This window comes from Epargyreus clarus, unplaced genomic scaffold, assembly GCF_041222505.1.
Source record: "Epargyreus clarus isolate Ecla_fem2 unplaced genomic scaffold, WU_Ecla_fem_2.2 ptg000026l, whole genome shotgun sequence".
Taxonomy (NCBI): Eukaryota; Metazoa; Arthropoda; class Insecta; order Lepidoptera; family Hesperiidae; genus Epargyreus; species Epargyreus clarus.
In genome coordinates this window covers 10,806,256-10,826,164 of record NW_027332233.1, presented here as the reverse complement: position 1 = coordinate 10,826,164, position 19,909 = coordinate 10,806,256, and the positions used below count along the sequence as shown (strand labels likewise).

Here is a 19,909-nt window from a genome sequence, read left to right as displayed (position 1 = left end):
AAATTCTTACTCAATACTTAACTGTTCACGGAACTTGTGCAGAAATTAATTAATTTCGTTACAACAGTTACAAATTTAGCTGGAGTTATGATTTGAGAAATATTTTTAAGCTTAGGGGTAGAGTCCGAAAAGTCGGTCGGATCAAACAATATAACTGTAGTTTACAGAACTTGAACAGGAATTAAATAATTTCATTTTACAAATATAAATTTGGTGTAGATATAATTTGAGAAATTCTAAAGATTTTAAGAAGGCAACAGACGCAGGAAGCGAAGTTCTAAAATATGGTCGGATTAGGTATTCCAGCAATTAACATTAACCAGCCTTTACATTTACCTCGAAGGAAAGATTCTTTTCATTTTGCATACCAAGCTCAGTAGGAACTAGGCTGATTAATCTGTGCTCTGTATTTGAAGAACACGTCTTAGTCGATCTGCGAGCTAGGAACGTGAATAGCTCCGGCGTAGGGATCACACTATCAAAGCAATAAATTCTCACAAGTAGGGTTGTCACGCATCCCACAGAAATGGGACGTCCGTATCCCATAATCCCGGACGTTTCGTATAGTGGAATTAGTCCACTTAATGGGTTAACTATTAAATTATATGCTCAATAAATTTTTGGACCGAAGGGCACAAAAACAAAAGACGATGGGATATTTTGTAACTAAAATAAGTATAATTTGTATTTAAAATGCTATTTGAACTGGTTTTTCCACAGTTACACGATGTACCTATGTGTGATAATGAAGGTATATGGGGAATTGTTTCCCCCTGCACAACGAAATTCATTTTTCAATCCCATTACGTGCATACATTTAATATGTGTTGTTACTAGTACAATCATAGATTAGTAAAGATATCTCACCGCCTTGTAATTGACGAAGTCAAAAAAAAATCAAACAGCTTACGGGTTTCATGCATGTACACGAAATTACGCACACACTCACGTAAAACAGTTTACGGTTTTTCCCATAACGTTTCCGACCGTCGTGGTGTAATTTACGCGGAAAAATGCCGACATGTTCAGTTAAATGGTGCAAATACAGCACGGAATCTAAGAAAAAGCGCGGAGAAGTATCATTTCATTCGTAAGTGGTCTAAAAACTACATATTTTTAATATTTTACAAACACGAAAATAGATAACATTGACAGTACTAAGTGTTGCCAGTACCTTATTGTGAATTACTTTATATGTGGGAAAAAACTTGCAAGTAAAATTAGATATTGATTATGTGTTTTATTTAAATTTAACAGAAATAATAGCTACGTACGAATAAATGTTATAAATTGAAATATTATTTTATAATATTATTAAATTATAATTAAATTTTGAAAATATTTTTTTCAATTGCATCGTTTGATTATGTACTCATATTGCGTAGATAGTGCATAATATTATTATTCATCTTTCTGTCCAATGTGGTTATTTTAGGTTTCCAAAAAATATATTGCTACATGATAAATGGGAGGCTGCCATACAACTAAGCCATAATGATCCTCATTGGCAAGCAACTTCTTGGAGTGTAGTTTGCTCAGATCATTTTGATGAGACTGATTTATATGTAACAAAATGTGGAGTGCGTCGACTAACTAGAAGCGCATATCCAAGAAAGGTATTTTTTATTATCTTCCAAGTTAATTCCAAATGAATTTATGTTGTAAACAAATATGGCGACCCAATATCACGTCAAAATTTATAGACAGTTTTATGGGTCGCCCAAAACAACGCGTATTTTTTGTTTTATCTAACTTACTGTTATCGTCGTTAATAAGAAGCTTGGATATTAACGATATCACATTTTTATAACGTTACATTAAAGTAATAAGTGACTCATTTGATACTACAGTTTAAAAACAGATGCGGGTAGGTGAAGTGGGGACGACACCTTGGCGGCGCTCGAATTAACAGAGAGCGACATTCTGGTCGGAGACTTCAGCAAGAGCAGTCGAATAACGGAGATACTTGTGTAGTTATAATACTTCTAATCACTAGTGTGAACTTACTTACGTATAATTGTTATATCGTTACTCTGTACCGTTTATGTGACTATATTATTACATGACTTCAAGACCTACAAGATGAGTTTGATTTCATCAGAAGTGTACAAGAACCAGCTCACAATCATGGACGGCGATTCGTAAGTACGAACATACTTGACACAGGAATAAAAACCGTGAGTTAAAACATTATTATGTCATATGTGAATTCATCTTGGTAGAATAAGTAAAAATGGGGGTAGATAAATGTCGTTGATGTAAGGGAAAACTCATTTGAATTAAGAAAATGGATAGATTGAGACTAGTAATTCAATGAAATGTTAATACCCTCTGAAAATGATATACTTAAATTTTGTGAACAAACTTTACTCTTATCAAATTACTTGTTAACATTGTAAACTGAGGTGTTTACTTCAAAATAAGTGCATTTTCTGTGAAGAAGTGTCTAAAAGTAATTTTGCAAGGCAGTTCTTGTGGTAAATCTGTCCATTTGGTTAAATTCTGTGGTGTAAAAAGTAAATCCTAATTGTTCTAAAGTTACACCTACTTTGAAATATATAGAAATACACGTACTTATGAAAATATTTTAAGGATCTTTAATCTTAAATGTCGGGCTTTATAGATATGGGAACCTAATGGTTGTTAATATAGGCTAATGTACGCCAGAAATTGCATACAGGTTAGATTTGAATTTATTTTTGATAACTTTTAATGTTTCAAACGGGGTTTACGTATATGCGTTTGTTTTTATTGTATGGAAGGGACTATGCGGTAGCAACAAACGCAGTTACAGAGTACAGTATACCTACTTGATATAAGTGACACGTTTATTAAGTTGCAAAATTTTGATTATTCATAATTGTACAGAAATGTATAATATCTACGTGGTACATATTTAACTGCCTGCAAAAAAGTATCACGACCACGGTATTGAGTGGCTGAGTGTACCCAGGAGGGAAATGGTAAATGAGTTTAAGGTTTATTGTTTTTTTTTTTTTGGATATTAATTGACTATATTTAAAAATAAACTTGCATTCACATCTACATTGTTCACATTTTCATTTTATAAATCAATGAAAGTTTCCTTTTGATTTCATATACTTGATACGTAATTGTTATGAAAGAAGCATACGTACGTTGCCAAATTTAGATTTCCATCAATTCTAGGCGAATTCACGCAGTACTGTGTACTACTGTGTTTTGACTCCCATAAAGTATAAATGCACATTAGTTAATGATCTATAAGAAAACTGAGAAACTTATGCGCAGCGGTCTTTGGAATATTATATATAAAAATATCTCTCTTATCTCCCATTCTACTTCAGACTGACTCACTTATACATAATATTAAATGTCTGTTTTAAATTTAGTATGCAACGTTTCGTTTTGTATTAATATTTCTTTACATCTCGTAATTTTAAATCTTTAAATTTCAATTTGAATTTGACACATTACACGTCCTTTTGGTTTGAAAATTGGGCACTATCAAATACTGGTAAATGAAGTTTGTACCTTAAACGTTGAGACGCTTAGACTATCGATATTATTAATTATGTGAGCCATTTACGAAATGATAAACGGGATCCACTTTGTATGGGATTGAGAATAAATTATTTTAAGTAAAATAATAGTTCTATTTACAAGTTACAGCAATTAAGTTATTATACGTATTAAGTGAGAAACGGTCACTGAAGCCTACATAAATTTAGATAGTCTCTTGTATACCATATTTAAAATGAGTCTTGCCTGCGACTTTGTTCATGTGGAGTCAGAATATAATTTGAATTGCATTTTTAAAACGAGTCTTGCCTGCGACTTTGTTCATGTGGATTCAAAATATAATTTGAATTGCATTTTTAAAACGAGTCTTGCCTGCGACTTTGTTCATGTGGATTCAAAATATAATTTGAATTATACAATGCCCTCTGTCAAGATCACGGAGTACGTTAGTAATTTGGAATTGTCCATTACCTGGTCATGTAATGTTTTTTAAAAAAAAATGTATACTTTTGACATCGACTTCGTAGTTTTGGTTTTAATGCATTTTCAAATATACAAACCGACAGACAATTTTTCTTTTTCAAATATATTCGATGTAAACACGTGAAGATTTCATTCTTATTATATGTATATCATAGCCAAATGAATAATAATGTAATCAAATAAAAGCATAGGTACATTTCGATGGGATTTTCTTATATAATAATTTACTTTTCATATAAATTTCATACGGTTCACAATTGCGTCATGTCTAGGTTTTCTCTATAGAAACATCGAGCATCTCCTTGAGAGTGTTGGTTGTAAATGATACATATTATATTAATATAATCTATATAGATATTACGCACTAATATAATTTTTATTACAAACTATATAAAAGTCAGGTGAAGCCGAGGCGTTTGAAATATATATAATAAATATGAATTGTTCGGTAATAAGGTGTATCATAAGATAGTTTGACTAACTGTTTGTTTGGCTGGCTGGTATAAAATCATGATCAACTTTAATAGACCTTTTTCAGGTCATAGAAATTTTAGGTTGTGATTGATAAGGAGCCACATGTTATGTAAAACAGTTATAGTTTTAAATCTGACGATCGTGATGAGACAAAATTAGAATCGGACAAGATTATTAAAATCATGTCATGTCATAGGTATTTCAAAATTTTTAAATAAATCTGACCGTTCAAAGTAGGTAAAAATCGAATTCAAATATTCCGTTACATACATACAGGTCAAGTTAATAAAAGCGTGGCAAAAATAAAAGCGTGTTTAAAAAAAATCTTTTATCAGTTGTAGACACAAATAAGTATAGTTAAATAATGGCCGGTTTCTGAAGTCATTTTTCTTGGTAGGTAGTTTACGAGTGTGTATTCAATAACACTATCCGTTTGATAACTACCTACGGAAAAAAAAATCCGCTTCCGAGGAACTCAATGTAAGACAAGGTCTGTTTAAACTCCGTTTAGATTAACGGACCATTTTAATGTGTTTATTCTTTCCATAACATTATTTGATTTTTTTTTAAAAACGACGTTTGCGTAAAGTCTAGCAAATCTTCCTTAGTATAATGCATAACTTTTACAGTAAAATAGCCCAAACTATAACTTCCTTATGGGAATCTTAATTTAAAACTTTTGGTGAAATAAAAAAAAAAAAAAAAGTTAAGTAGTTAAGCCATACACAATTGACAAGTATGTCGCTGACGTGAACGCATGGGTCCTTTGCTTTGTTAATTAAATTTTGAAATTCATGTAATAGTATGTATTATTATAACTGAATATAAATTCAATTTAATGTAATGAAATTTCTTTCTGACTTTCAAAAGTGGGTTATGTGGCCCTACTTTGAAAGAAATAATTTGAATTTGTGATAAATAACGTAAAAAATTGGGTTCATACAACTTATACGTGTTATATTGTGTGAAATTCATGGTTAGTTTACCATTATTTAGTCTTTAACTTTGATATCATTCATTTCAAATATTCACGATATATTATTATTTTGATACTGCTTCATCAGTTGATAAAAGACGTACATTGGAAAGGCAACTATTTGTATAAAATAACATTGTAATAATTAAAAGAAGTACTAAGTAGTAATAAAATAATTTTATAATAGTATTTTGAGTCGCACAGATTCATTTAGTGGCCAACTATAGATCTATCTATCTATCAGTATAACAGTTATTGAACAGGTTGTTGAGCATTCCGAAATGGACTAATAAGATAAACGTCGTTATTCTGATGCGTAACTTTATCGAATCAATAGTTGTTGGAGATTTAACTATTGGACTTAGAATCCAGACATAAGTAAAGTGGGCAGCTAGATGTTGTCATTACTGTAGGTGTAGGAAACTTTTTTTAGTTTGATTTTTATTTATCTGTAGTTAAGATGGATTAGTGCAGATGCCTCGAGCAGTGTAATGTTCGCGGGTGTCTCTTGGTGATGCATATGGTTGGGTGTATGTATGTATGTATGTTGGGTGGATGTATTACATTGAGTGAATATTGCATTTTTAGAGTAAATTTGAGTTGAGCACTGGCCGAATGTTATCGTAAACAAGGTATAAAAACTGCGGTGATACATGACTAGAGTGATCCTATATGAACATCACCTAGTTTAAACCGTGTGTTTTATTATTTAACAATGGTCTAATGCATTCGCTTCAATACCTGTCGCGCATATGACATTTATGTAAAGAGTCCTTATGAACTATGCCTGCAACAGAAATCCGTGGTGAACACTGTTGGGGCAGATTTATAACCTAGGTAATACACAACTAGTGTGATTCTATATGAACATCACCTAGTTTAAGCCTTGGTTCGGATCAACAGTTCGGGCTTTTTACATGCGAGTCGGTATTGCAAGAAAATGCGTAGAGTTTAAGCCATGTTTTTGATAAACAGTTCGGGCCTCTTACGTGCGAGTCGGTATTACAAGAAAATGTGTAACTCTTCTGGACTTAGGCATTAAACAACTGGTTTTCTTTTGCAGCTCTTGCATCAGACCATACACGATCGAGGACGAACGTGTGAGCAGGACGGCCGAATGTTATCGTCGTTAATAAGAAGCTTGGATATTAACGATATCACATTTTTATAACGTTACATTAAAGTAATAAGTGACTCATTTGATACTACAGTTTAAAAACAGATGCGGGTAGGTGAAGTGGGGACGACACCTTGGCGGCGCTCGAATTAACAGAGAGCGACATTCTGGTCGGAGACTTCAGCAAGAGCAGTCGAATAACGGAGATACTTATGTAGTTATAATACTTCTAATCACTAGTGTGAACTTACTTACGTATAATTGTTATATCGTTACTCTGTACCGTTTATGTGACTATATTATTACATGACTTCAAGACCTACAAGATGAGTTTGATTTCATTACCATTAATTGTTTACTCATTACTTTATATTAAGAGGCCGCCTCTGGGTTAAGATTATTTTAAAATAAAGGTTTGAAAAATAAAATTGTGTCCTCTGATTTTTGTACACACAGGGCCAAAATTTGTAATATTTCAATGAACTACATTTTTTTTAGAACTTAACAATGACGCCTTCCATCATCCAAGGCAACAGCGCTACTTTCCCTAGCACATCCACCATGGTCCTGGTAAATCCAGTTCTGCCTAACGAGCCTACAGGCAGTAACTGCGTTACATTGCCGACTATTTCTTGCACAGAAGTTCAAGTAAGATTTCAATTAAATCAGATTTAATTGTATAATCTTTGTTAATAGGTTAAAATTTTCAGTAGCATATTGTATTGTTCTAAAATGCATGATAAATCCCTCTGGCGCCATCTTGAAAAAGGGGCGCAGATCGTTTTCACGCTCTATCAGGCAAACTATTCGTCGCACACAAAATTGGCAGGGAGAATTGTCGTACCTAGTTGAATAATCTATAACTTTGGTTCTATAACTTTTTGTAGTAGAACCAAAAATAACAAAGTTAATAACGATTATTGTTAAAACAATAATTTATTTGTAACTTTTTTCTAGTAATTTTACAGCAAAATGAAATTGGAGCATTTTCATATAGGAGTTTGGAAGGAATAATTAAAAAATATTTTTTTTAATTGTTCCTTGATAATAAAAAACACTTTTTATTAAATTAAAAAAAAACTATAATCACAAATATTCCTTAAAAACTTCTCTAACAAAAACTCTCATGTCATTTTTCTGTAAAATGAGGATTAAAAAGTTATAAATTAAATTTATTTTCGATATTTACTTTTTTTTATTTTTGGTTTTACAACAAAAAGTTATAGAACACAAGTTATAGATTTGGTACCATAATTCTTCTTACATATTTTGTGTTCGAAAAATAGTTTGAAATGAACAATTTCAAACTATTTTGTGAAAACATTTTTTCAAGAGGCCGCTTGTAGGTTAAGATTTTCTACCCCACAAAATAGGGTTAATTTTAAAATAAAAGTTCGAAAAATAAAATTGCGTCCTCTGACTTTTGCACACACAAAATTTGTAATATTCCAATGAACATTTTTTTAGAACTTAACAATGACGCCTTCCATCATCCAAGGCAACAGCGCTATATTCCCTAGCACATCCACCATGGTCCTGGTAAATCCAGTTCAGCCTAACAAGTCTACGGACTATAACTGCGTTATATTGCCGACTATTTCTCCTACAGAAGTTCAAGTAAGCCCTAAAAATGACTTACCTATACTTAATATTAAATCAATAATGGACTATATTGTTACATGCATTACAATACATGCTCTTTTTTATAATATTTAATTAATAAATGAGCATGCAATCTACCTGATAGAAAGCAGCTACCTGCAACCATGGACATCTGTTCTTATCCCCAGATAAGATTAGAGATCTACCTGAGGCCGGGCTCAGACGCGTTGTGTTCCCTGAGGACTAAGCTAGATCGCCTCGGAAAGCTATATCTTCTTTACCTCGCCCTTCTAACCGGAACACAACAGCAGAGATCCGGCAGAGATTGGCGTACACTACACCTACTAGTAGAAGGTGGCCTAGTGTATTCATTGAGAGTACCTGCCATTCGTTATCGAGCACATCCTCTGTCACAGTTCTTGTAAATATTATGCAGAGCAGATTTAATTGTATATTCTTTATTTTCAAAATTCTAAAATGTTCAGTATCATATTGTATTGTTCTAGAATTCACTTGATAAGCCAGAACCAAATAATAGCATCGTGATTGACACGCCAAGGAAAAAAAAACTACGAGACAGATTAATGAAGCAGAACATCCATTTAGGAAAAAAAAGAAAACAAGTTAAAGCTTTACAACAACAAGTCAGACGCCTTAAAAATAGGAATTTATCCCTCATAAAAATTATCAACAAATTGAAATCAGCAAACTTCATTGACACAGATTTATATTCTAGTTTAAATGAAAACATAGCAAAGATTAACTTATTTAACAGTTTGAACCGGAAAAAGGCAAAGAAGAATATCAAGTATACACCAGCACTTAAAAAATTTTGTCTTACTCTTAACTATTACTCTCCAAAAGCCTATGACTATGTTAGGAAAACGTTTAAAACATGCCTTCCACATCCAAGTACATTGTCCCGATGGTACGGATGCATTCAGGGAAATCCAGGATTCACAGAAGAATCGTTTGAGGCTTTAAAAGCCAAATCACTTACGGAAGATCGGTTAATATGTTCATTGATGTTTGACGAAATGGCTATTAGAGCGCAAAAGCTGTGGGATGGAAAAAAATATATAGGTTTGGTGGACATGGGAACAGGTGTAGAGGAATCAGCTCCTTTAGCTACCCAAGCATTAGTCTTTCTCTTGGTTGGAATAAATCACAATTTTAAAATTCCTTTAGGTTACTTTTTAATCAATAGTATTTCAGGAGAACAAAAGGCAAACCTAATCAAAGTGTGTCTCCTTAAATGTTCTGAAGCCAATGTTGACGTTGTTTCCATAACATTTGATGGACACTCTACAAATTTTACAGCCATGGAACTACTTGGCTGTAAATTCTCAAATCCAACAAACATCAAAACCACATTTCAACATCCTGCGAATGATTCCCAAGTCGCCTGTATTATGGACCCTAGTCACGTTATCAAACTGATAAGAAACCAGTTTGAATCTAAAACGCAATTTGTTGATGAAAGCAATAATATAATATCATGGAAATATTTAGCAGAATTAAATAATTTACAAACCGAAGCTGGCATCCATTTAGGTAATAAATTAACAAAAAAGCATATACATTTTCAAAACCAAATAATGAAAGTGAAACTCGCCACACAGTTACTTAGTCGGAGTGTAGCTACAGCCCTAAAAATATGCAGAGAGGATCTCAAACTTCCCTATTTTACAGATGCAGGGAGTACAGAAAAATTCGTGCAAATAATGAATGACATGTTCGATATTTTTAATTCAAAATCTACGACACAATTTGGGTTACAAAAACCTATCTGTTCGGAAAATAAAGATTTAATTTTTACTTTCCTCAATCAATTAAAAAGTTATGTTATAAATTTAAAAGTCAAATCTGTTACCAAGCGCAATGTTATTAAAGATGGTCGTCCAGTTTATGTCATTACTCGATATTATAAGCCAGTGCTTGATGCTAAATGTAAACGAGGTTTTTTGGGTGTTATAATAAATATAGAAAGTTTGAAAATTATTTACCACAACTTAATAGAAAGGGAAAATAAACTATGTTTCATTCCAATATATAAATTGAGCCAGGACCACTTGGAAATGATGTTTTCATCCATCAGAATCCAAGGTGGCTTTAATGACAATCCTAATGTGCGTCATTTGAAAGGCGCTTACAGGAAGCTACTTTGTCACCTCGAGATAAAAGCCTTAACAACCGGCAACTGTGTCCCATTAGAAGATGTAGCCATTTTAAATTCCAAGTCAAGCACATTAAATACTCTTAATTCAACGTCGCTTTCCTATAGGCACGTAGAGGAAGATATATCAGACGAGCAGGAATTGTCTGCACTAGGGTTTCTCCGTCATATACAAGAAGATACTGCTGAAATGGCCCGCTCTCTGCACGTGGCGGACTTAAACGAATTTAAAAAAATTATTATTGGATATATTGCCGGTAGTACAGTTCATTACATTTCAAAAATTTTAAAATGTTCGACATGCCTTAATTACTTACAAACCAGTGAAATTCAAGAGTTTCATAAATTAATTATAGCGAGAAATAAAGGTAGCTTACTTTTTCCGTCGACAGATGTTTATAAAATATGTGCGCTTTGTGAAGTTGTTTTAAAAAAAATATCGACGGAACATATAAATTTAGTTAAAGAAACTCAATACAAATATATAGTGACACAAATTTTACAATATTTTATAGGCAGCAACACATTCGTAAATATTGAAAATGATCATGCATTCGCTGGTCATGGTCATAAAGTGTGTTTGATAAGATTAGTCGTAGAACAATATCTAAAAATAAGACTACACCATGTTGCAAAAATAAATAATATAACCACAACTGTAGAATCGAAGCGGCAAAAGTTTAAGAAACTCATACACTTTCAAGGATTTTAATTTTTTTATTTTTATTATATAGAAGTAGCAGAGCATGCAGTCCACCTGATAGTAAGTGGCTACCGCCGCCCATGGACACCTGTAATCAACCTCAGATAGGATTAGATATTCCTACCTGAGGTCGGCCACAGATATGCTACTACTCCTGAGGAATAAGTTGGAACGTCTCGGAAAAGTATGTCTCCCTTACCACACACTTTAAACCAGAGCGCAGCAGCGCTCAACACTGCTGTTATGAGGCAGAAATATTTGTAGCGGTGGTGCCGCCAGAGCCGAATCATAAGGGGTTAATAATAATAATAATCACCTTCAAAATATTCATACGTAAATATCGACGTAACTTTTGCGTCACTTTTCTTTTGGAAGGAATACATTGTCTCTTTCTTGTCAGTAACTTAATCATGGCGGACCAAACACAAAAAATAATGAAACAATAATATCACCTCATTTACTTGTGATTTGTGATTCCATGAAGCTTGTTTATTTATTATTTTTTTTGTTTAATTTGTACATTTACGGATTTAGTTAATCGTTGTTATAGCAATTGTATATTTTATGTTTGTTGTTGTCACTGTCATATATTTTCTTCTGTATATTTTTTGTTAATTTCTGTATATGTTTTGTTGTTCTGTAAATTTTTAATATATTTTACTTGTTATTGCTTATTAGTTCTGTATATTTTTAGTGAATTTTTAATATATTTTACTTTTTATTGCTTATTAGTTATGGCGTGCGTTGAGTATATTTAATAAATAAACATTACTTTCGTAATACACATTTAATTTAATGCCTTTTTCCTTGCTACTCTAAGCGCCTACTAAATTATACTACTAAGAAAACAATTCGTAATGTGGTGTAGATACAGACGACGGGATTGGTCATTTTATTGTTTGAATTCTTGACAAATAGAACCTTTTTAGAGAAAGTTTACGTATAAATAACGAATACTACGTAATTTACATAATAAATAAATACGCATTTCAAACATTTTAGGGAGACTAGAACGGAGACGTGGCAACACTTTATTCTTACGCACACAATTCCAACTGTCAAAACTGGCTTCATTGACTTGTATGGAGTGAGTTATCTTTACTAATCTATGAGTACAATAAACCATGATATTATCACTTGGACGTTGTAAACAAACAAATTTAATGGTGCTGCTTAAATTATAATTTATTAAACCATTTATTTTATACTCAACCTCAAAGGTCTGCTGTCAGATCATATCTCTTCAAATGTGTTAGCTTAATAATAGATATAGCTTGTAATAAATTGTTATATCTCTGTTTGGTTAATAATTTCATTCGCATGGTATTAAGACACTATTTTTACTTTGTTGTAAAGAAATAAACTCGATTAAAGTACTTACCTGAAGTAAAATTTATGTTAAGAATAACACATAGAGAGAGAATTGTTAACAAGCAAAGGAGAATAAATAAAGAAAGAAGAATAATAAGTTTGTTGTTTAATATCTCTTTAGCCCGTTAGTAATGATGAATCTTTACAAATTTCTTCGCAGGCAATAATTGATTAAGATAATACATATATTATGTCTTCCTAAAGGGCATTACTATGCTTTTATAACCCTACAAAGTAGTGCTATTCTGTAACACAAACACTAATTCGAGTCCCGATTTCAATTTAGAATACTCCAAGACTGAAATGACAGGTGAGTTTATGTTTCGCAAACAATGAAACTCGACGTACATGAGGGTAATCCTCTTACGGAATGGATACATACACGTGCAACTGCAAACTGAATTCCTCACAACAACAGTTCTATCATCTCAACACTCGAAGCGCTACTGGTAGACTATAAGCTTTTAAAGAATACGAATTTGATATTTAACTACGGCGCTTTCGAGATTATAAAAAATCTTATAGAATAGCGGTCTTATTCATAAAAAATGCTTATAGAAGGTTTTAAGCACTCATTAGTTAAAGTGTTCGATAAGCTTATAAAACGTTCTATAAAATTGCTTATTCATAAACGTTCCATAAACCTCCTATAACTAATGTGTCGCTAAAGTCAACTATAAATGAAAATGTTGCCATTATAGTGAAGTTCGGCGAACAAATCGACAAATATCCATAGATAAACACCATTAAATGACATTATTTCGTACTAAAAAAGTATTCTGTCTTGACATTCTTGTCAATGCGTTGTCAATAAAACCAAATAACATGTCAGTGCCATTGTATTTGTAAATACCGCGAATTTAAAAATATTTTATTTGTTAAAATAGGATATTAAGCAAAAGTTGTTAAAAGATAAAGGAGTGAAAATTGGTTGGATATAAATGTTTTGTTAAGTTTCGTTTTGTAAACATTCACAATATCTTATGGCAGTAAACATTGTATTTCAGAAGGTGTACCAGGATCTCTGCGATCTAATTTACGATCATTACGTACGAGATCAATTATAAAATTTACTGTCGATTTATTAAAGCGATAACGCTTCCGAAAGTCTTCGTCGTTTAAAGAAAACGGATCACTCTTTGGTGCAATGTTCTTCGAAGTGGACGGTTTTCTAGATTATTAATAATATCTAAGCTTTGTAAAATTTGCATTGTAATTTAAAATAGTGATATAATAATGTTATTTATCGGATATTTAAATAAATTATTTCAAGTTTATATACAAAACGGACATTGCCATTTAAAATTTATTCAAAACATATTGTCAAATTAGGTTAGTAATCACTAATCAGCTGATGAGAGTCCGCCATCTTTGTCTTATAGCACTGTTATAGTAGGGTTCTGGCCTCTATAAGTTATAGAAGGCTTATAGAACGGTTTAGTGCCTAAAATACGTTTATGAATAACACTTTTTGACAATCGTACTATAGCAACGTTATAAGTGTGCTATAACTTTTTATGAATAAGACCGTAGCACTCCTGTAGTTGAAGACTTTGAAATCATTGCTTCAATAGTTTGCCATCTGAATTAGGGACGAATCATCCGTTTTGAATGACATCTGTTTAATTTTTAAAATATTTGATTGAATGAAAAAAATAACCAATCCTTAATTACAATCTGATAGAGTACCACATAAGGTTCAAACTCTGGGAAGCAATGCTTTAACACAAACTAAAAAAAAAAAACATTTTTTATGAAATTACTTATATACATTCATAGTAATCATGATCTAGCCAGGTTTTTTTAGCCAACCCACTTGCGATATATCTTTAATATGTTAACTTTAATATAAACTAGTTTTCATTCATTAAACGAATGAGATAAGGTCCTCCCCAATTCGGATCTTCGACTATAATATGAAACACCAATTTAAAAACTAATGTTTCACCCATTCAAAGGATCTAAAAATATTGTATCCATTCGGATCTTCTACAAGATATATCAGTTTAAACTCTAAGCTTATTATAAGTGACTTACGTGTCAAGTCCGTCGTCATCCCTTAGCGGTTGTTCCAGGCGGGTGGCGGTCACAGTGGCGGCCCGGGGCTTTACCTCCGCCGTCACCGCCCAGCGAGAGTTAGCCGCCGACACGCTCATCAATCTTAATCCGGATTTCACCTTAATCCTAAAACAGACGGGTCATTTGGTTTCATTGTGTTTGTGTGATCATTGTAATAAATGGGGGTTTTCTATGAAGTAAAGGAAAATTAAATTAAAATAAGGTAATTAATTATTTAATGGCATAAAAAGGTATAAAATGGAATTTTTAAGATGTCCGCATAATTTTTATTCTGTGGAATACTTGCAGTTACAAAATAAGTTACGAATACTATAAATTAAAAGACAAATGCAATCATAATTTAAATAATTTGCTAAAATTAATACAATAGGATGTACATTAAAATTGTCAAAAATAAAATGTTAACTTTTACGCGGTCATTAGACATTTTTTTTAAACTGAATATACTCAGGTACCCAAGAAAGGTGCAACCACTTTATCTCTCACTATTTTATATTCCACTAACAAAAGTCTTGCTGTCAATTTTCCTTGCATTTTGTACGGTTATCGCTCTGCTTCGCCTGCATGTTATAAAATCCTGGCCTTACAAGCTTAACCGTCAGTTATAAATTTCTATTTGAGAGCGTACAGCGTTCTCGAGCGAAGGAGGCCATCTTTTCAAATTATCAATGTGGGATATGCCGAGGACTTTAAAAAGTTCACTGTTCTGACAGTGTTTTGTTTAGGTATGCTGAAGTGACTCGTTGTTGACAGTGCCTAAAGCATACAAGGAGTGGTGTAAAATGGAAATGTAAACTGGAAATAAAAACATCATAAACGTATTTTTACAAAAAATAATGCTAAGGTAGTTCTATTAAAAACTGTAGAATGCGGCAGATTCACAATGAATTCCAAATTGGTTTAGAACTTTATGAGTTTTGTATTGCGGATATTGTAGGTATTAAGTTTTTGGAACTGTCCCGCTAAATACAAAACTGTTGGGCACCTTACTCACGACTCACCATAACTCACGAGGATATTCAGATACATTAGTGAAGATTCGGAGCAGGTGCTTACGTATGAAGGAGTGTTATATCCAAACTGCTGTACATGGTCTCGTCTTGTAGCTTCGCTTAGAAAACTCTAACCACTGAGTAGAATAGAAGGGATATTCTATTGTAACGGGTGAATAGAGATGATGACAAAATTATCACACATTTCACCATATATTACTTATTATTTTGTACACTTCACAGCTATTATTCTGTGCACTACACTGTATCCAGGAGTGTCGTGCCAATTTAAGCCCGGTAATAAAAAAACATTAATCCAATTTTTGATTGAAATGTTATTATTTCTTGTAGGCATATATTGTGACATTTCGACCTTTGGTACCACTCGCTTTTAATAATGGGATCAATAAAGCTAGTCCACATTTATTTTTAAACTTTATATAATGTAGTTACCTACATAGCTCCAATGTTATGTAACTACTATATTAAAAGCGAAAACAAAACGAATTTATGTAAAAAACTTACAAACATTTCAGAGTAAACAGATTAAAGTTTTTACAAAACTGTCTGCTTTTTTATTTTAGCAAAAAATACGGGCCAAGAAAGTTTTAAACGACCACTCGTGGCGATGACATCCGATGCTTGAGACTCGACTGTAGTTTGAAGCTTGACATAAATGCAGAACGTCTCACAGCATTTACAGTCCACTGGTTGTTAAAGTTACGAAGTGGTTTTCAAGTGTCAAGCACTATTTACTAGGATTCTGTGACTGTATGAATAGAAAATGAATTGCCGTAAGCTCGTAATGGCATCCAATTCAAAATTGAGATAAAGAAGTGTTTCTCAAAGTGTGAGCCGCGTACCCCTAGGGAGTCACAAAGCTTCCATATGGGTACCGTGAAGCCTCATTAAAAACGGAATAAAACTTAAAATTATATTTTTATTAATTAAAATGTTTCCTGCCTCGACTGTATTTTGAAGCTTGACATAAATGTAGAATGTCTCACAGCATTTACAGTCCACTGGTTGTTAAAGTTACGAAGTGGTTTTCAAGTATCAATCACTATTTATTAGATTTCTGTGATTGTATGAATAGAAGAATTGAATTGCCGTAGGTTCATGATGGCATCCAATTCAGAATTGAGATAAAGAAGTGTTTCTCAAAGTGTGAGTCGCGTACCCCTAGGGGGTCTCAAAGCCTCCATATGGGTACCGTAAAGCCTCATTAAAAACGGAATAAAACTTAAAAATATATATTTATTAATTAAAATGATTGTCTGCTTCGATTGTAGTTTGAAGCTTGACATAACTGTAAAACGTCTCACAGCATTTACAGTCCACTGGTTGTTAAAGTTACGAAGTGGTTTTCAAGTGTCAATCACTATTTACTTTTAGATTTCTGCAACTGCATTAATGTTATATGAATAGAAAATGAATTGCCGTAAGTTCGTGTTTGCATCCTACACAAAATTGCGATAAGGCAGTGTTTGTCAAAGTCCGCTGGGGAATCAGAGCCTCAGTAAAAAAGATGCCTTCGGTGTTAAGTGCTGAAAATTATGTATTTACCTAATATCTAATTATCTATAAAATATAAATAAGGATTTATTATACTAAAATACAAGTCAGAAAGAGCAGACGGTAGGGGGTCACAAAAGATTTTACGGTGTCGGAATCATGAAACAGCTTAAAAAACTAATAGGACAAATAACCAACAAAATTGCATATCTATGAGTTAACAGGATCTATTTACCTACGTACGTTTGGTAATAACAAAGGACGTCGACGACACGAAGAGCTCCTATAGTGACAGCAATTTGCCTAACACGTGCTTGAGCGGTATGACATATCTCAAGAGTTAAGTACTCTAGAACGCCATCGCATCACGAACAACGATTACTACACACACATTGCATTATCATGACTGGTTTTGGCTTAATTACATGTAAACTCCATTTACTTTATTTTTATTTCTTATTTAGAAAACACGGTTTAGCTTAAATTGTATATGACAAAAGGCACTTACTTGATGACCACATGTCCAATTGGATGATTGCTGTCGCGACGAATAACAAACGGCAGATGTAATCTGGAGTGAGGGTAGAGTGGTGCACGAGGTAGAAGGAGGGCTGTGTCACCCGCTCTCGACTCTCTGTATCCAGCCCGTGCTCCTGCCAGTGTCACCGTGCCCAGCGGCCAAGCAGGTTGAACCGAAACACGGCCGCATGCTCCTTCTCCTGTTTCTCCGCTACTCGCCTCCGCTGCACTGTAAGCCAGTTTCATCGTTCGAGGTGGTCGTTTGCCTTTCCCATCTGCTGGCCACCACGCTGCCGGTACAGTCAACTCAGCCAAACAGGCCCCTTCTTCACCCTCTGGTCCACAAGTTGCTGTCAAAGTCTTGGAACCGAGGCTAGCGTGAAGAGTTATGCAAACACGTCGAGGTCGAGTAGCTGCACGTCGTGTACCACCTTCGCCACCCGTGTGGAAAAGTACACGTAATACGGGTGCATCACGTGGCAGTTCCCGGAAGACAAGATGTGCGGAAACATCTAGTCGATGCGCTGTGGCGTCTTGTAGTTCAAGTAAGGTCGCATTCCTTCGAGGTGGCTCCAAAGGATCGGGTACCGCATATCGAGCGGGCACCGTTTGCTTAGTCGAAAACGGTCCATAGGTAGCACGGACGGAAGCCGGAGCAGAACCCTGCAGCACCGTGAACCGGTCCAGAGAGAGCAACGCGCCCGGCAAAGCAGTGCCCATGGGCTCCGGTGGAGGACCGGCACCGTTCCATCGCGCCGTGTGTTTCAGGAAGAACCCACTGTCCTTGTTTTCAAAGTGGACTTCCACGGCGCATATAGCTCCTGTAACAAAAAAAAAGAAATTTAATCAAAGCAGTACTAAAAGCTATCGTCTCTAGAGGGCCGCAACAGAGGTAAAGTGTGAATTTTTTAAATTGTCAGTCGAGGAAAGATAAAGGAACATCGTAACGGAATACTGGCACAGATCCAACTGCACACAAACGAAATGTCAATTGGTCGCCTCTTGATGTTTACAAACATTGACAATTTAAATAGTTTTACCGATGTATGCTTCGGCTAATTTTAAATTAAGCTTTAGAATTATTACGTCGTTAAATATGACATAATAATATTATTTCTTCTTTCGTATTTTCTTCGACTCAGTTTTTATTAGGATTTGAGCGAGCTTATAATATAATCCGCCACGCTGTCCAAATGCGGATTGGGTCTCAGTTCTCAAACGTGTGTGTAGTCTACACACGTTTGAGATCTTTTAAGCATCAATGATATTTCTATTTTCTTAAGTGTATACTGCTCTCGCTAAGTTTCCTTTAAAAAAATGGGATAGAGCGTGCTTTGATTATGGACTGAAAAGGACCTGTGTAGGAGCATGGGACCATTGTAAACTCGATTGTACTATATGTATTATTATAGTAATATTTATATTTTTCCATTAGTTACAATAATATTTCACAATATTGCTTTTGTAATTAAAATAAATTACTCGTTCTTTAAATACCACTAAACATTTTCGATCTCGTCTCTAGTTTTGCTCTTTGCTGTGATCTGTGTTTGTTTCAATATTATACTCCCTTCGCCAACATTAGATCATTTGTAAGATTCGCACGTCACTTTGTTATTCTCTTTATTATTCAATTCACAGTATAGTGAAGAGGATGTAATTAATAAACGCAGTTTACGTAGCAACTAAAACATTTACTTTAAACTCGAGCGCGTACCTAATGAAATACCTACGAAGCTTGTCGTGTACCGTCTACCTAGAAACTTTCATGAAAGTAGGTAGTGTAATGAAAAAATTCTGAACGTGATGCAATTTTATTACGTAACAAGGAGATGGTAGGTAAAATAAAGGTTTTTTGCTACATGTTTACACTTCTCATAATATTTAACGGACTTTTAAGATGGTTATATGAACTTAAGGAATCTAAAACGAAAATAGTAATATTAAATTAATGTCGCTATGTAATTTTTAAATATCTGTAATTTTATTGTTTGTCAGTTTTTCTGATAGTATATGATTGGAAGTTTTAAATATGGAAATAGGTTTAAAAATTGTTTACGTGTAGAACGTAGATCTACATTTGATAAAAAAGTTAGGTTAGGACCGAATTTAAAGACTAGGATTAAGATATTACAATTCTTCAAATCAACGATTCTTCAAGTAATGTTTTTGCTAACAAAAACATAAGTGAGATACTTTCATTTCCTTGTTGTACTCCATAGCCATCAAAATGTCGTCAAAGGAAAATTTTCGGAGCACGGCACACAGCTATAGCCTCATTTGCAAGAAAACGACGTCTCTAGAGTCATGTGTAATACTTGTATGTTGAATTTTTATAGGTTTTTTGTATATCTTGAAAATAAACTAAAATTCTGTACGACTAGTTTTTGCAAAAAAATGA

The 19,909-nt window shown here is 33.6% G+C and overlaps 1 protein-coding gene across 2 annotated transcripts in view; it reads right to left on the bottom strand.

Annotated features, from left to right (window-relative positions):
* Nucleotides 1-19,909, bottom strand: part of dtn (transmembrane protein 132C dtn) — a 128,407-nt gene that overhangs the window by 17,661 nt on the left and 90,837 nt on the right. For both annotated transcript variants that reach the window (XM_073087375.1, XM_073087376.1), the window contains exons 2-3: nucleotides 17,498-18,329; nucleotides 14,441-14,587 (exon numbers count right to left, since the gene is read on the bottom strand). In XM_073087375.1, coding sequence (XP_072943476.1) covers nucleotides 14,441-14,587; nucleotides 17,498-18,329 — 979 coding nt within the window. The remainder of the gene's footprint in view (nucleotides 1-14,440; nucleotides 14,588-17,497; nucleotides 18,330-19,909) is intronic.